Genomic DNA, 18812 nt, shown 5'->3' with positions numbered 1-18812 from the left:
CTATTAAGATATAATATATTATTCTTTGAATATTAATTGTTTACTGTACATATTGTTGAAAAATTACATAGATCTAAAAGAAGGAAGTATTGCTTAATTAGAATTTCTTGATTAGATCATTCTCTTTTCTGTGGTCAAGTTTCCAACACACACAGTCAGCTCCCTGCTTCGATGTGTCTTGGTTTGGGATGAATTTTAAGATCCTTGTTCAGAAATGCCACTGGCTGTGTGCAGGATCTCTCACCTTGGAAGCCATAAGAGTTAAACAGTGGATTCTTCATTCTTCATTAATGCTTCTGAACACTGGTAACCATACAATTCTGGCCCTTCTGAAGGAACACCAGGTTTTATTTTTAACTATCTTCATGTTAAATGTAAAGATATATTCAGCATTTGAAAGACAGATGCAGTCACATTGATATGTATTTTTTATTGTAGTGCTAGAGCTCTGCATAGGTTTTCTGTTACCTGCCATCCACCACACCTACCCTTTGAAGCTCTAAACTGTGACCAGTGCAGCTGTGGTTCTGGATTAAAGCAGTTGTTCCATCCCAGAGGCAACTTCCTCATTCGTGCTCGGAGAGGCGCCAGCAGGTACTGCGCTTTCGAGTAAGGTCATTTGCCAGTGGCAGATGGGCCCGGCTTGAGAATTGACAACGGTCCTGCTGGGATCTGCTCCTGCTGGGTCCTGCTCCTGCCTTTGGCTTCTGTGTAACCAAGGTATCTTCAGAAAACTTTCAATTTCATGGTGAAAAAAACAACTTGATTATAATATGGACCTGATGGTTGTTCGAAATCTGCCATATGCTCAGGCTGTTATTCATAACTTTACTCAGTGTAAACAGTTGCCTTACATATAATCTTTGTAGAGCTGAATGCCCTAAGGCAACTCCACACATGCATGTTTTGATTTATAATCCATTTAAATTTATTGAAACAATTACTTCCGGTGACAGGACAGTAGGGTGTGGAGTGTGGCATTATTAAATAGCTCCAATTAATTACAACAGAGCTTGTTAGGGTGTTAAATGTTAAATGTAGCTTATCCTTTTTTATGCTCTTATTCACAGTTGGTATCTGACAGTAGGGAAAAAAGTGAAGGAATAGTATAAAATAAAAATGTATGAAAGGTTCTTTGATGATTTTAATCTGCAAAATGTAACCTTCACAGGAGCCAGGGAACCCACTGCTAATTTTAAAAGACATATATGGTTGAAATATAAAAGTAATGAGACTATGCCAAAGTATTCTCTGTGTGGCTGTGTTTCTCACACTTTCTTTCAGAAATATGCAATTACTCCCCACCTCTTTAATATGCCACAGACAGCATCAGGAAGAAACAAATACTGATATTATATTAGTGATATTAGTATCAAGAAGAACACAGTTACTATTAGACCTAAACACTTGCATGTGGTTGGTATCAGGAGTCTGTTTTCCCTGGTGTGTAATAACTCAGACCTGTTTTCTGTGGTGACTGTTCTGTTAGTCTGGTGCTGCCTGTGGAGAAGGACAGACCCTTGAACTGAGGGCACTGCAGAGATCAGAGAGCACTGGACATCAGGTCTGCTTGTCCAGTCTGATGGAGAGAGAACCCTGAGGGACAGAGAGGCACATTGCAGTTAAAGGTAGGAGACCACTGTCTTTACTGTGAGGGTACAGAATTTCAGGGAAATATTCTAAAGTCTTAATCACTGTTGCAGACTGATAAATATTTACTGCTAACAGTACTTAATGTGAATCTTCCTCCTTTTAAAAGTTAAGATGCCATTTAGTATGACAGTGTTCTGCACGGCAGTAACGTGTAACTTAGCAGTTCACTCTCTGTCTGTGGGAGAAAGTGTGACAGTCTGACCTTGAGCCTGATAATACACGTCTTGGACACGTCTTGGCCTGTCCTCTGATAGGACACACCTGTGTGACGTCAGAAAGTTGCTGTCAGCAGTGTGCAGGAGAAAGCGGGGAGAAAAGTGAATAAATTTAAACGTTCAGGTGGAGAATCACAGTAGAGAATCTTATTAATAATCTGCTTCTTGGAACCTCCAATCAACTTTGTAAAGCCAATGCAGTTACCCTATTTGTGGATGGCGCTGCAGTTGAATTTCAATCTAAATTCAAGAACTTGGGGTGATATTCGATCCAGGCTTGATGTTTGACCAGTATATGAAAAATATTGTAAAAACATAATTCTTCCATTTCAGGAATATTGCCAGACCGCATTCTATATTGTCTCTGACTGTAGCAGAAAAGCTGATCAACACTTTTGTAGTTAAGCTGGTCCACAGATCAGAAAACGGGGAATAGACCCTTTGCGGGTTACAAGGTCACAAAGAACCAAAACAATGTATGAGGGTAATCCAAGGCCAGACTAAAAAGGTGAGCAGGGAGTCCAGAACCAGAAGGAGATACATGAGTGTCAAGGTCCAGGAACACGATCCAAAAACTCAGAATCAAGGGACAGGCCAAAATCAAAAACCCAGGTAAGCAGTCCAGGGGGAAAACAAAAGATCAGGGGCCGAAAAAACACCAAACTGAGGAAAACCAATCCAGAAAGCTACAGACAAAACTCAGGAACAATGATAAGGTGAACAAGGAACAGGGACGTAAACAGGAGTAGGAGACAAAATCAGGAACAAGGGAACAATGTACCAAAGTCTCAGACTAGCACTCAGAGTAGTGGCAACAATATTGAGCACTTTTTGAACCTTGCGCAGGGTTTATGTAGGCTGGAGGAGGGGAGGCATGGTGAGCTACAGACATCTGGCTACAGACATCTGCTTGGTCTGCACCTCGGCTGCGCAGTCGAGCAGGTGATGGAGGTTGGGGTGCCCTCTGGTGGCCAGATGATAGAACTGTAATATTTGTCTTCTCTAGAACTGATTAATGTAAGACCCTACTCGCTGGGGTACCTAAATAATAATAATAATTAATAAACTAAGTTCAGTATGTCCAGAACTCAGCAGCCAGAATTCTGACCAGTTCTCGTGTGCAAGTGATCACGTTACTCCTGTCCTGGAGTCCTTGCACTGACTTATTGTGAAATTCAAAATCCTCTTGCTCACCTATATATTATGCCAGCAGCCATATCACTCTGCAACTCACAACTGGCAACCCACTGAAGCTAAGCAGGTGTGAGCCTGGTCAGTACCTGGATGTGAGACCTCCTTGGAAAAACTAAGGTTGCTGCTGGAAGAGGTGTTAGTGGGGCCAGCAAGGGGTGCTCACCCTGCAGTCCATGTAGCTCCTAATACCTCAATATACTGTAGTGACAGGGACACTATACTGTAAACAGGCGCTGTCCTTCGGATGAGACGTAAAACCAAGGTCCTGACTCTCTGTGGTCATTAAAAATCCCAGGGTGTTTCCGAAAAGAGTAGGGGTGTAACCCCAGCGTCCTGGACAAATTTCTCATTGGCCCTTACCAAGCATGGCCTCCTAATAATTCCCATCTATGAATTGGCTTCATTACTCTGCTCTTCTCCCCACTGATAGCTGATGTGTGGTGAACGTTCTGGCGCACTATGGCTGCTGTCGCATCATCCAGGTGGGGCTGCACATTGGTGGTGGTGGAGGGGGGTCCCCATTACCTGTAAAGCGCTTTGAGTGGAGTGTCCAGAAAAGCGCTATATATATGTGCAAGTAATCATTAATTATTATTATTATTATAAGGCTTTACATGGCTTCAGTACCTGTCCACAGCCGAAACGTGTTTTCGTTCTTCTATTTTCAGCATGGAATAAACCTATTACTTTTCCCTTGTAAGCTATCACCCTACTCCCCACCTCACAACCTTCATTTGTCTGACTCTGCTCTCCTGTCTGTCTCCCAATCTTGTCTACATTCAATGGGTGACTGGAGCTTCTCCTGCTGCGCCCCAGAGCTCTGGAATTCTGTCCCCAAGGATATCAGGGAGACACCTTGCCTTGCTTTCAAATCCAGACTCAAAACCTTCTTTTCAAAAAGGCTTTATTTAATTCATTTCTGTATCTGTTCCTTTCATCTTCTTCTGCATTTGAATGGCTTGTGTTCATTTGTGTTTATTTTAATTAAGAAACTTGTATTATTATTATTAATATGTTGGCTGTCATTGGACTATTATGTTGTCATGGTACAGCTGACGTGCGCTGACCCTGTTCCTCAAACAAAACTAAAACACTGTACATAACTGCCCAGTGTGTCGTAATAGAATACCTACGTCTAGGTCTTGGGAAGACACTTAGACGAGGGTATCGGCAGTGTGTCCACAGTGGCACATCAAATATCAGCGCTCACGCTGCCTCGTGCAGGACGGGAGGCTGGGTCAGAGCTCTGCGGGCACCCCAGCCACCAATCTGTGTTCAGGGGTCTCGGCGCCGGCTCCTCTCCCCTCCCCCCGTCAGCTGGGCAGGGCTGGGCTCCACACTGCAGCAGCGCCGCTCTGAGTGCGCAAGTGTGCCGGTGCCTGTCAGCCGAACACCCGAGCGCAGGTGAAGACGGTGCTCCGCAGTGGTGAGTGTCTCAGCCCGGCAGCCGCGGACAGGTACGCCTGCTGCGGGCTGCTGTGGTTAGGATGAGTAGTCTGCAGGTTTAGGTACCGCTGTTTTGCTCTGATCCTTTACTTTCTGATGTTGACTGAAATGCACATACAGTTAAACTGTGTACCAGATTTATGATTATGTGCTGGTAGGCTTGTGTTTTATTAAATGTTCAAAATGTTATTCGTAAGACCTCCCACTTTGATTTCTTTAGAAGATCTTTATTGACTAGGCAGTCGGAAGCTTTAGAACAAAATGTCTTGTTTGAAAACCATAAAAAGCATGTGGGTTATTTTTCAGTTAATTTAAGACAAGTTCCGACAGTATACAGAGACGGTGTGATGTTTATTGGAGGACTCTGCTCCGCAGTCGGCAGAAAGCCCTGTTGACAGGGTGGGAGAGCCGGAGCTCCAGTCCCACCGGGCAGCGCACAGATTGTCCAGGCAGCCTGTCCGCGCTCTGTGCGCTGATCGTCTTTCGATTTGGACAGTGTTGCGGAACAGAGGCATGTAAATATAAAACACTGCTCACAAACACGTGGAAAATATTGCCGTGCTTATGCATGACCCCGAAAAGCCAAAGCTAAACGAGTCTCAGTGCCCTTACGTCAGCTTTGAACAAACGAAGCCATGATGAATTCGAGTCACTGCGGGAAGAAGCTCAACTGCATTTGACCTGGGAGAAATCGTGCTGTGCCTCTGCCAGAACCAGGTCTGCTGGGGAAAGCAGCGCCCCCGTTGGTTCAGATATTAATCTGTACGGCCTTTGTCTTTTTTATTGTTGTGATTTCTTTCCACTCAGAACAAACCGCTTTGCAGTCTTCTTTATGACTAGCCTTGGGGAAAGGGAAAGATAGGATTAATTTTAGTTTGTGCCGATTTCTTTTAACTTTACAGTCTTATTTTTAAACAATACACAACGTCGTTGCCATGAAAATACTATTCGTATAAATTACCATGAATTAAAATTATTTTTCCTCCAGACGACAGCTAAGCGAAAACCGTTTTATTGACCGACGCATGCGCTTGTGGTTTTGCTCGGTAAAGCTGATTGCCGAGATGAAGCCGCTTTGCGCAGAGCGACTAATGGGATGCAATTAGATGAGCTTTCCGCTGCTATGTTTGGATTCCGCATTTTAAGTAAAAATAAACACTTATAGGGGACCTTAGATCCTCCAGACCCTGTTTCCTTGAGTTTTTTTCCTACTCAGGACATTTTTAAATCCCTGAAAAAAACTATACGACTTACTGTACACAAGTCATAATCAGCATTTTGACTTTATTGCTGTTAAATGACTTAGTTTTCTTAGGAAAGGATGTCTGAGGAATCAGAATGAATAGATCGTAACTACATAAGTTGTATAAACACAAATGAGAGAGAGAAAACACAAAATGAAAACACAAATGACAGAGAGACCCATCATATTTAAATCCTACCTTTTCTAAAACAGGAATGTTTACTTAAATCTCTAACCGCTGTCCCTCACTCCATGGAATAGAAACATCAACATGCAGTCATGGGTGGTACACATTAAAATTAATTGGTAAAACAGTATTGTAGGATAAAACAATATTATTGGACACATTTTAGTTATGTATACTAATTAAATTAGAAGGATTAGCATTACATGGTTCTTGCTATGAGACCACAGGCGATTCAGACCTGTCTCGTTTCAAGGCCCACATCCCTGTGCGAGGCAATCGGGCCCGTTCATGTGGGAGACAGGTGATTAAACACAAACCTTCAGTTCTGTCACTTATGCAGCTCATTGGAAAGAGCTGAGTGCCAGCGTTTTAGTGCAGATTCTCCATAAGCCAGTTAATTAAATAGAACTATCTTAGTGTGTACAGTAAGATTAACATTCACGTTTATTTTTTCATCGTATGGAACGGAATTCTGTTTCAGTTGTGTAGTTCTGAGCTGCTGTTCTGAAATTAGATGAACTGGCTATGAAGAGCAGTGACATGCTGTAATAGATTGTGGTCCCTCTGTCAGAGGATTCACCACAGCTCATCAGGCTGTTTTGGTACTGGGAGGTGTTGTTGGCCCTGACAAAGCTCTTCAGAGTCAGCAGATAAGCATGTTAACTCAGAGGAAGGACATTTAAATTTGGAAACAAGAGGCATTGATTTAAACAAAAGGGTGTAGGAGTCTGCACTGAGCCAGTAAGCCATGTTGTTGAAGCTGGTACCCTGGCATCTTTCAGGATACAACTAAATGAGATCATTGGATCAATAAGCTACTAACTACCAAATCCACTGAATGGCCTTGTTTTGTTTGTAACCTTTCTTAAGCTCCTATGTTAAATCTTTGCTAGCTTGCACAGATACATAATTTATGATGTTAATGAAAGATTTATGGTCATACTGTTCTACAGAGTAAATTATACTAATGGTTTTTCTTAGACATTTTGTATAGAAAGGAAGACAATCATTTTTGGTGCTTTCATTTTCCTGTAGCAGAGCTGTGCTAATCATATTTTTTAATTTCTCTAAGGAGTAAATTAATATATACTGATGGAAAATAAAAACCTACATACTCTGGCCCTCCTGTCTGCTCGGAACAGGCTGAAGAGTGACTCATCCGTGGACCTGATGCTGCTGCCGATGAGTCCATCACAGCCTCTGTCTGGCCCAAGCCAGTCGGGTGTGACATATAGGAGGTATGAGCAGAGGGCCTCTGACAGGTCGCAGTCCTGTCACTGATGTAGGCATTGTGTCTGCCGGCAGTTTCAGCAGCAGTACGGGTGGCAGATCTGAAACAATTTCTCAGATGGTCTGCTGAAACCTTCTCTGCAGTCGGAACACAGTGGAGCGGTTTACTCCCTAGTGTCTGGCAACGCTGGCACATGACATGCCTGCCTGCAGCATGCCAGTGGCCTTCTCTCTTGCTTCTGGTGACATTCGAGGCATTATGGAATGCACAGAAAACTGACTGTGTGTGGCCTTTTTCTTGCAGTGACCTAAGCTTTGAATTAAGGCCTTTTTAAAGGTGACCTGATCAAGCATTGTTCCACCTGCACCGCATTGGGTAAAAGTGCACCAAACGAGCTTTCGTGTGATTGGCAAGTTGCAATGCCTCACTGCACCAGCTGTATTGCTAGTCAGAGGGCTTAAACAAATTGACAACTTTTTGTGAAAGTACATAAGCTATCACTATAGTATTCTCATTCAAGAAAATGCTGCGTTTCTTTTTTCCATCAGTATACTGTATATTGGTGCTGATAAATCTGCCAGTTTCCGGGAGCGCAGCCCCTCCTGGTGTTCGAGGTGAGGAACCAACATCTTTTTGTTTAACTGGTAATGGTGTTTTCCTCAAAAGAGTGGACCAATTAACTAAAATAATGTAATTCGACATCAAGGTGAAACAGACTCCTTTGCTGGAGTTTTGACTAAATGTTTTTACAAATCTAATGTTTTTGACTCAAATTCCTGACTGTGTCGCTCGCACAGTACTGCAGAGACTGTTCCAGGCAGTTTGTGAAGGCTGGCATTTAGATGTCTGGTCTCTGTCAGTGGCTGAGTGAGAAGGAGAGAGGGGGGCTTGGGTTACCCTGGGCTCTCTGGGCTCACTGGGCTGCTGCTCGTACAGTAGCTGCTGGCAGCCTGACATCATGCTTCACCTGCGGAAAAACACTTTCAGCATTCCTGCACAGTGCAGTGGCACCTGGCAGGTCTTGGGAAAGACATGCCAAGTCTTATTAGCTTTCCTCGAGGGAGGCAGAAGTGCCTGTAGCTGCTGAAACCATATTGATTTAAAACGAGAATAAAATGTAATTCATCAGCAGGTTATGGGTAATTGCTGCATCATCCTAATGGCTCACAGTGTTTTGCAGAAAATTGTAAAAGCAGAAACTCAGGTAATGTTTTAGTAGACAGGCATTTCATGTCACAGGATTCCCAGTTTTTCTGAAGTGTTTATCACTTTGTAATGGCTGAATATCGATGATCTGAAAATATAGTTACATTGCAAGACCAGATACCAAAATACCTGTCAAATAGTTAGAGATCCAACAGCCCTGGTGACTGTGCTGCAGGGCTCTGGGTAGCAGCTGCCCACTGTGTGTTTCTGCTCAAGGACGTGATGTGCTATGAGCACTCGTATAGTTCTGTTGTCTTCAGTAGCACATGATGAAGATAAGAAATATTCAAACTTTTTAAAAGATCTACTAATGTTTTACTTTCTAAGATTTACTAAGAAGAACTCAGTAAATGTTCTCCTACTGGGAACTGAACAGGGTTTTCACAGCACAAGAGCAGGATGTGCAGCAGCATGTGAGCATGATAAAGGTACACGTGAGCACAAGCCCTTTGTGTGAAGAACTCTTCATGGTATCAGTATTAAATGCTCTTCCCAACGTTTCCACTTGTGTCTGGATCATGTTTCATTGCTCATTCTGCAGATGTCCAGGGGTCGACTTTCTCAGTGCTATTGAGGATTTTAAATAGGAGTCAAGCAGTGTTCTCTGTTCAGGACTGAACTATTTTGATCTCCTAGCCTGGCAGCCTCAGAGGGTCTAAAATCTGACATAACTTCTCTTCAAGTTATGTGAAGAAATGTATTTGGTAAATAGGAAAATGGACCCCAAAAGAGCAAAGATAAGATTAAGCCAGTCATGGGCTGGGTGTCTGTGAGGGACTAAGGTCCTCTATACCTATAAATATACCAACAGCTGGTCTTTTGATTCAGTTGCTGTTGCTCAGTGAGCGAGAGTGTACTCATAGCAGGTGGGTGTCACATTGATTAGTACTGACTTCACCACGTGCAGTGTGACCGGTCTGCAGCTCCCTCCTTCTCCAAGTTTCAGTGGAACTCCTGTTCCACAGGGCCTCAGTTCCGAGTACATCCCAGTTTGCCAAATTCAGCCCTTCCAGCGCCCGAGGTACTTGACTGGCTGTGTGAGGTCTGTCGGTGTGCCAGTGGGAAAGTTAGACCAGCAGCTCAAATGCAGCCTGCAGTCCCAGTGGCAGTTCTGGCTGGATGAACCCCTCTGGAGTCCTCGCATTTAAATTCTTAAAGCTTCAAGCTGCTGTTTTTAGAATTTAAAGATAGGCATTCTGGTGACTAAAATGCTTTATAAAGGTTTACCATTTTTAACAATAAAATAAAACCATGCAGTTTGTTCAGATCTGACCTGCAGGATCTGAGTGACTCTGTGGCACTGCTGGAATGTGACACAGCTGGATTTCTGCTCAGTGTGGCACTAAACACTGAGACCTTCACTGGGGGTAACCGGAGATGCTAGAAATTCCTTCTCGCGTTGTGTAAATATTTGAATGCTTCTCTGACAGCTGTGTTAGGAGGAATTCTAGCAGCCTAAGCTATAAAAGAACTGTACGTGTTTATTCTACATAGACAATACACTGATTAGCTGCAGATATACAGTATGGAGTCATAAGCACTGTATATTAGTAGCTTATAAATATCTGCAAATTACAAATGAAGTTTTCTTTCTTCAAGCCTGCTGTGGCCCAGAGAAAATTTGAAGGTAACAGATTCATGTTTCTTGCTGTGGCTTACTTCTTTCTTTGTCTATGTTTTAGTGCCTCTCAGAGCGAGTCCTTTTCCATTCCGAAAATATTCCCTTTTTTACCTTTTTTTTTCTGTTTTGCGTCCACATCCACAACACTACGTAAGACAGCTGTTCCACAGGATCCCACTAAGAGTGAATTAAGAGAAAAAGTTATTCTGCTAAGCATCAGCTGCAACATTGCTATTTTTACAATAATTCTTACACCTTACCTTTCCATTTACCACTAATACATAGTTTGATTTAAAAACTGTGTGTCATGTACGAATAAGTACTGCAAATAAGTAGTAGACTGCAAAGTATGTACTTATTTGTATGGGATATCAGAAAGCATGACTCAGAGACACAGTAGATCTGTGGATTAACATATCCAGAATAGCTCTTATTCTCTGCAGCGTAAAAGACGATTTGGGTCTCTGGAATCACTCATGCTTTTAAAGAGACTGTATAAGGATATTTCAGTATAGCAAGCTGACAGGGAAGCTCTCAACACAAAAGCCACTGAGGTACAGCTTTCTCTTTCAAACTGTGTGTATCCCCACATTTCTCTTGTCCCATTAGTGTTGCAAATTCAAGCTCTTGACGGCCTTTTCCTTTCCCTGAACACTGCAGGGTTCCCACTTGCCCTGAAAGACCTGGATAACTGCCAACATCAGCTGGAGCACAAAGAACAGCATAACAGGAGAAGCAGTTAAAAACAGTGGTTTACTGTCTGTGATGCTCTGCTGCTCAAAGTCTTTAGATCTGCTGGCTTTCAGTGGCAACTTTACATTGTTGAAAATTGTTAAAACTGTCCAGGGAAAAGTTTGGGAAAACTGGCCTTGGAAGGTACTGTGGGAACCCTCGTGTCTTACTGGCTACAATATTGGTTTAATCATTAATTTTGCTTATTCATTGTCTTGATTGCATCGGAAACTAACTGCACATTATTATTACAGTGAAAAGGAACCAGCAATAGTTAATTTGTCTGTAAAGTAAAAGAGTTTGTTTTGGCTCTTTGACCTTGCTGGGAGGGGTCAAAGGTCACAGACAAGGAGACCACTCCTTTTATCTGCTGCCAGGGACAGATCTGATGTTAGATAACTAAAATTGCCCTAGAGTTTGATAGAAGGCTTTGCACCTTAAATACCTGTTAAACAATATGGCTTTTGAACTATTAATTAGCAGAACAGGGCTAATGCATTTTAAACTTAACACAATTAACCTGAAGCTAAACACTTTACTCAGAAAAACATGATGCTCTGAACACGTCTTAATCTCTTTTGTCCACTTTATGTTTGATCAGTCAGAAATGTTCTCAATTACAGCCCAGGTTACTGTCACAATCATTTGCAGTGTTTTGCTATATATCATAAAGGAGACTGCTGCTCTGCTGTTGCTGTACAGTGTCTGATTGATTTCTGGGGGACGTTCTTGATGGTGATGGTGGATGTTTCACAGAGAGGGAAAGTACAAACTACTCTGAAGTTCATTGAAATTGCAGGGAGCCTGACAGACCAGTTACACTGACAAGGCAGGAAAAGAACTGCAGGTCCCCTCTCTCTGTCCATAATATAACAAACACTCAAGATTCTATCTAGCTGAGACTGTCTAGCAGCTGAGTGGCAACTTCGCTCTTTTTTTTCTCTTGTCTTAATTAAGAAGCAGCGTTGGCAAACAATGAAGTAAAGCAACCAAGACAGACGGATTAAATATCATTGCTGTATTTTAAAGACCTGATGCTGCTGACCAAACACGCTTGCCGTGGCAAAATAAAGTGGGCAGCCAGCTGCTGGGGTTCTGGGACTGCAGCTCAGGGAAGGGTCAGGAATGGGCTGGGCCAGTGTTGTCCCATAGTTACTCTCTGCCTTCAGAGTTTTAAACAGTGGAGTTCCAGAACAGAACCCAGCAGAAATAATGTTCTATCCTGCTGGGTGCAGTCGTGGTCCCATCCTGTGTGTCAGGTTTTACTGCAGAATATGTCATGGTGGAGATGGAAGCTATTTATATTCTGGCTGCTGGTAAACTCCCCTTTTTATTTTTATCCCTCTCAGCATGTTTCTGTTTGGAGGGATCTCTGCTCGCATACAGAAGGACAGGCTGAAGGCTGAAGGGATGGGATCCAACGACAGGGCTCTAAAATTCCAGAACCAGGACTACGACGCCCTGAAGCAGGAATGCATCGAGAGTGGCTGCCTGTTTGAGGACCCCCTATTCCCTGCTGAACCCCCTTCACTGGGGTTCAAGGAGCTGGCACCCCACTCCTCCAAAACTCGGGGTGTTGAGTGGATGCGCCCCACGGTAAGAGAGCTGACGTCTCCATGCTCGTCCCTCATGGCAACTCAGACAAAACAGTTTGGAACAGCTGCCTCTGCTCATCTTCTTTGCTGAGTGTTACCAAATCTACAGATTTGAGCAGAGCTGTTGTATGGAAGATGTGTCTTGTGCTGTGAGGTTGTGTTATAGTGCGGAACATGGAACTTTGAAGCAGGAAGTTGTTCTGTAGTAGACAAGATGACAGGCCCCAGGTTGCCACTGGGAAAAGGAGCACGCTGCGGTCAGTATTGCTGGACAGCCACTGTGGCGTGGGAGGTAAACTGGCGCCATGGAGTGTCAGCTGTTTTAATGCACACATGAGCTGCTCCAGTAGTGTTTGTATTTCAAGTGCACTGACTGGAGACAGGATATATTTCCTGGATTATTAAACCTTAATTTTAGTGCCATTTCCTGTGGCATTCAAAGAGGCATACGGCCACTTTAAGTTGAGTGCCCTCGATCTCTTTAAGGGGATATGTCACAGAGTCACAGAAACATTGTTCCTTTCTAGAGAAACAAAATGCTACACATACCTAAAATGATTTAGAGTTAAAAACCTTATCAATTTACCCTAAGGATAAAACCTCAGACTATAGGTTTTGAGTCTAATTTATAGTCAGAGTTTTTATGTTTTACTGAAATTAAGAACTACGTGTTCCTAATATTTTTACATGTCATAAAGAATTCCTTACTGGCTTCCCATTGTTCCACACACTTGTACGAGTCATCAGAAAAGATGCACTGAAGCTCAGAGGTGTCTGATGAGGAATGCTGACACAGTTGAGGCCTGTTAGAGGGCAGTAAGCTGTCTCTGCTCATCCATCTCACAGCCCTTCTAAAAGCACACAACACTTTCTGATGAACAGGAAGAGTGTTGGAGTTCAGCACTGCGCATTCTGCTATAATAAATATTCAGGGGTTTCCTCTCTTTCAGCAGGAGGCAAGTAATGTTTTGGGTGCAGTCTCATTGCAGAATGGCATGTTTTATTCTTTTGTGACTGCTTTGGGCATGATTTAACCCACTGTACATTTCTTCTGTGGCACAGGGGACACAGAGGTGACATTATCAATTTCAAGCAGTAGTTTTGTTTTTATACGCACAAACCTCGTGCCTGAGTGGTGATGCACGTTGAATTTTGTGGTGCTGTACACCTAGTTTTCTGTGCAGGAAGCTGATGTAGACATGCATGTTAAGAACTGTAGAAATGTTCTTTAAAGTTCCCACTTGGAAAAAGAGGCTGTTCTTGTCACCAGTGCAAATTCCCTGAATTGTGATACAATCAGCCTCCCCTGCCCTTCCTTCCTGGGCTGTGGGGATCAGTGAGGACAGGGAGAGTGGCTCTGGCTCCAGGCCTGGGCGGCTGTGAGCAGTACCGAGCTGCTGTTGAATTTGGAGTTGCTCTTGGTTGCTTTTCTGAGTTATTCTGAGTTGCAGATTTGTTGGGAGTAGTTGCTGTTGCCGAGTTGCTCTCTAGTGGAGAGCCAGTACTGTGAGGGGGTTGTTCTGGACCTCGGCATGGGATGCATGGGAAGGAATAGAAACTCACGCCCAGATAGTCCTTTGCAAAGAATGTATAATCAAAATAAGTAAAACCCAGGAAGCAAATCTTACAGAAAATCAGACCCAGGTTTGACAATGGTGGTTATTTTATATTGTTTCTTTGAAAAGGAAGTTTATTGCCCTTTATCTGACTCTTTATGGCTGTGATGGTTAATTATTAATCACCAGCATATATAAGGGAGCAGCAGATTTAATTATCCTCTTGAACTTATTTTAAACAATTAAACAAATGGGTTTTGTAACATTTTCTCTGTTCTGTTGGAACAGTTCCTCAATTAGCAAAAGTCTTCATTTGTTTCTTTGATTAAAACACCATAGTTAATTCACCTTTGTGTAGATTTTGTAAGGAGCTGAGGGACAAAGGACATTAAATATCCTCTCTGTTTTTGTTGATATTTGGCTGTGATTTCATTGTCTGACACAGGCTCTGAAGAGCCTGAATGATCACAGTGTATTTCGTTATATGACCAGTGTTTTTTATTTCCATACTAACTGACAGTCTTTCAAACATTAGTTGTATTAAATCTGTACACAACGGTATCTGAACTTCAGTGTTTTCTGCAGGAGCTGACAGCGAATCCTCAGTTCATTGTTGGAGGTGCTACAAGGACCGATATCTGCCAGGGAGCCTTGGGTGAGTTCTGTCTCCTCTGAACAGCAGAACAGCAGACGTTAATTGGTACAGATATTGCCAAAAGAGACAGTCATACCTGTTGCATGAACCAGGACATTTAACAAATACTTCAGTCAGAGCTGTGGCCACAGGATATAAAGTTTACAATAGAAAGCCTGCAGTTTCTGCAGTTCAGACCCTGGAACTGCTGCACCCCCATTTTGCTTACATGAACACCAGGGCTTGAATCTCACCCAGACTTTTATCCAGTGTTCAGAGGAGTCAGGTGAAAAGGCGAGGCTGGGTACATTGTGCCAGACAGGGAGGGCTTTCAGTTGAGAGTGGAAACCCACCAGGAATCTGTGGCTCCAGATGTTTGGCATCGCAGATCGAAAAGTCATTGTCAGTATGAAACAAAACTTTACTCAAACAAGGTAATAGAGTCCCAGTAACTTGGATGCCTTATTTTTAATATTCCTTTAAGGTCATAACTACTGACATGATTACTACATTTGGATATTATCTATGGCACATTACCCTGCAGTGAACTGTGATTCATGACTCTGAAATTTCTTAGTCTTACCAACACACAAAAGAATGCATCTTTACTGAGCTGGGAGTTCTGTGTGCACTGGGGATTCCTTCAGAGGAGAGCAGGATATGCTGCTGGAAGGGAGGAGCAAGGAACGCACACTCTGCTCTCTACTCAGCTGCTTTCTCTGTGACATGCGTGGTCGTCCGGTGTTGTGCTCGCATGGCCAAGACTTGCTTCTGATTAAGTGTTCTGGCACAGTTTCATCTGGCAGCTCCCTCATGCTGCCTCCCCTGCATTGGCAGATTCTCCAGAGCAGAGACACATGCCAGCTTAACCTTGTTAGCTCCTCAGAATGTTTTCACCAAAGAAGAACATTGCCAGTATTGGCCTTCCTAAACCAGCCTTTTCTCATAAACTAAGTTCTTGAAGTGTTGGTTGATGTCCTAAGATGCAATATGTTGTTTTGTTCTTAATAGCTGTTGAATTCAGTCCTATTGTTATGTAGCTTTGTGGGTCTTTATGACATTTTTGAAGACGGCCCTCTGCTAACTAATTTGAGAATTAGTGACTTAGACATAATAAAATATGGTGATTAATTAATATAAATTTATTACAGAGAGCCATGCCATTTTCTGTTCAGGCTGTTGTCAGTGGCATGTACGGTATGTAGTGATTGCCCCAGGACACCACCCCAATGACACAGTCTGCCAAACTCTTTTGAAATTTCAGAGATACAAGCCCAGAGGTACCAGCTAGGACCCTAGTAAAGGAATGGCTGCTGTGCTCAGTTCATGTTCTGAAGTTATCTTTAGTTGAGAGAGTTCCAGTACTGGGGGATGGGGTGGGAATTGTGGCTTGCTTAGTGCCTGCACTGATGAAGTGGCTGGTTTTAAAAAGACTCAATGCAGGAGAAGCTCTGAAAGGGTTCATTGTCTGCAGCTGTTGGCATATCACATTGTTCTCCAGGCCTGAGAGGAATGCTCCTAACATCTGAGGATCATGATGAACTGTGGGAATGTGGGGAAAAAAGCTGTTTATATTACATGCTTCCGAAGTGGTTTATCTTATTCAAGAAAGTGGTTTTACTTTTGTTAGGTATTTCTGTCTTTGATCCAAGGCCACAGTAATGTAAAATGAATACAGAATTGCTGGTTCATGGACCTTTTTACAGGTCGCCTTTTAAAACAGCAGCTTGGGTGTGGCCTGCTGTAAGTGGTATGCACTGGCTCAAGTATCACTTTCGGGAATCTCTGGGCACATGATTCCAATTCATCCCTTTGACTCTTAGTTGTGAATCATCTTGTTCCCCTCCCATCTCCTGAGTGACAGTGTTCTGGTTTCGTCACACAAGGTTAAATCCTTTAATTCTGAAACTTCAATTCACATTTCAGTTACAATCTGAGCAGTGTGCAAGAGTTGTGGGGTAGGAATTCATACACTCTGCATCGTAGGACTGAAAAGATGTTGCTTGACGGTTTTCTTGGTAACTGTTTTTCTGCTTTGTCCTGCTTTCTTATTCTTTGCAGTCGGTGTGTGTCCCGGTGTTTCAGTGTGTGTCCCTATGGTCAGTGTGTGTCCCGGTGTTTCAGCGTGTGTCCCCTGTGGTCGGTATGTGCTGTGAGCTGAATGTCTGTGCTTCTCCTTCCCCAGGTGACTGCTGGCTCCTGGCTGCCATTGCCTCTCTCACCCTCAATGAGAAGCTGCTGCACAGAGTGGTCCCACACGGCCAGAGCTTCCAAGAGGACTATGCAGGGATTTTCCATTTCCAGGTGGAGGGAGCTGAATGAGTTCCTGCTCAGGGTTTCATAAGTTTCAAGCAGGGGTTCCAGAAAACATAGCTGTGTACCTTTGTAGCTCCAGCTGTTTCAGCAGTGTGTCCAAACAGCTGCTTCACATTGTTGTTAACCTGGCAGTTTTAATCTGTCTCACAGGGTTGTCATTCTCTCTTGGATCAAACACACATTGAATGTCATGAAGTTGCTGTATATATGCATTGCAGGGTCATTGCTAAAGTCTACCAGTTGCTGATGTGACTTGTAGATGTAGCTGTAGCTGAAGATAAGGCCTTCTCAAACCTCTATATTTTCAAAGTGCCTGTATGTAGTGGAAACAAGAGTATTTCTGTAGAATCTGCAGGTGATTACAGGCAGACACTGGGCTCTGTGTCACAGGTGAGCCTGTGCACACAGAAAGTCTATATTCTAATACACCTATCATCATGAAACTCATGACTGGCACACTAGCTAAGCAGGTGTGAACCTGGCCAGTACCTGGATAGGTGACCTCCTGGGAAAACTAAGGTTGCTGCTGGAAGAGTGGGACCAGTTAGTGGGATCAGTAGGGGGTGCTCAGTCTGCAGTCTGAATGTGTCCTCATGCCCCCAGTATAGTGACGGAGACACTATACTGTAAACAGGCGCCGTCCTTCGGATGAGCCGTAAAACCGAGGTCCTGGCTCTCAGTGGTCATTAAAAATCCCAGAGCATTTCTCGAGAAGAGTGTGGATATTACCCTGGTGTCCTGGCCAAATTTCCCATTGGCCCTTACCAATCATGGCCTCCTAATAATCCCCATCTATGAATTGGCTTCATCCCTCTGCTCTCCTCCACACTGAGAGCTGGTGTGTGGTGAGCGTTCTGGCGCACTATGGCTGCCGTCACATCATCCAGGTGGGGCTGCACATTGGTGGTGGTGGAGGGGATCCCCATTACCTGTAAAGAGCTTTGAGTGTCCAGAAAAGCGCTATTTTTTGTAAGGAATTATTATTAATTATTATTAATATTAAATTGTATGAGGATGTGAACAATGAAAAAGATAATCACAGTCATTACTCAAACTGTTTAAATAATATACAGAGATGTACACATCTTCTACTAAGTCTGCTGAGCCACAGCACATTCACAAACTGTGGTCTGAAGATGAAGATCTGGGAGAGACTGAATACACCTCATTTATAACCTTTCTTATATTCTGTTTTCTTTACCAGCAAGCCAAGCCTAAAGAGAAAGCAGTGAAAAGATGTTTGAAATCCATCTTTGCTTGGTTAGACTTAATTCTACAGGGCCCAGATTTATCTTGGCAGATCCTATTCTTTACATTTGCTGTGTCGTGAACATGGCGGAAATCTTTCTCTTCGGAAACCTAGATACAGAATGAATGAATTCTCCCCTTGGCGCAAAGACTGAGCACTTCTGTACCTGGCTTGCAGTTCTGGCAGTTCGGGGAGTGGGTGGACATCGTGGTTGATGACAGGCTCCCGGTGAAAGATGGGGAGCTGCTCTTTGTCCACTCTGCGGAAGGCAATGAGTTCTGGAGCGCCCTGGTGGAAAAAGCCTATGCCAAGTACGTTCATTCTGCAGTTTCTGCAGATCCCAAGTACTTTTAATAAAGTCAATTTCAGTTCTAGCGTTTTGGGTCAACTAAACAAATTTGGAATTAATTAAAACATGTTGAACCTCTTTAATTTGAAGGAGTAAAAGTTCTGGGGCAAGTGGCTGCATGTTACTCCATTTCCCCAGCAGCAGTCTTCCTCTTCTCCTGCGGGATTGCAGGCTCCTGAGCTCCTGGAAAGAGAGCTGAACATACAGCAATATGTTTTTGTTCTAATATTAGACCAGTGTTAGAATGCATGGAATTACCCCAAAATAAAACATGTTGTACTTGACATTGATATTAATCTCATGATCACAAATACAAATCACAGTTGCTAGTGTTGGTCCTGAAGAGTGTGTTTCTCTACCTCATTATCCAGAGGAAGAGTGTTAG

General features: G+C 43.2%; 1 protein-coding gene across 1 annotated transcript in view; it reads left to right on the top strand.

Moving 5' to 3' along the window:
• Positions 1-157: 157 nt before the first annotated feature.
• capn1b (calpain 1, (mu/I) large subunit b) overlaps positions 158-18812 on the top strand; it is a 34217-nt gene continuing 15562 nt past the window's right edge. The window contains exons 1-8 of the mRNA XM_088610360.1: positions 158-344; positions 439-594; positions 1490-1628; positions 9975-10002; positions 12078-12324; positions 14465-14534; positions 16699-16817; positions 18256-18389. Coding sequence (XP_088466486.1) covers positions 12079-12324; positions 14465-14534; positions 16699-16817; positions 18256-18389 — 569 coding nt within the window. The 5' untranslated portion in view covers positions 158-344; positions 439-594; positions 1490-1628; positions 9975-10002; position 12078. The remainder of the gene's footprint in view (positions 345-438; positions 595-1489; positions 1629-9974; positions 10003-12077; positions 12325-14464; positions 14535-16698; positions 16818-18255; positions 18390-18812) is intronic.

Source organism: Lepisosteus platostomus, chromosome 17 (assembly GCF_059453375.1).
Source record: "Lepisosteus platostomus isolate fLepPlt1 chromosome 17, fLepPlt1.hap1, whole genome shotgun sequence".
NCBI classification, from domain to species: Eukaryota; Metazoa; Chordata; class Actinopteri; order Semionotiformes; family Lepisosteidae; genus Lepisosteus; species Lepisosteus platostomus.
This window is presented reverse-complemented; position numbering and strand designations above follow the sequence as displayed.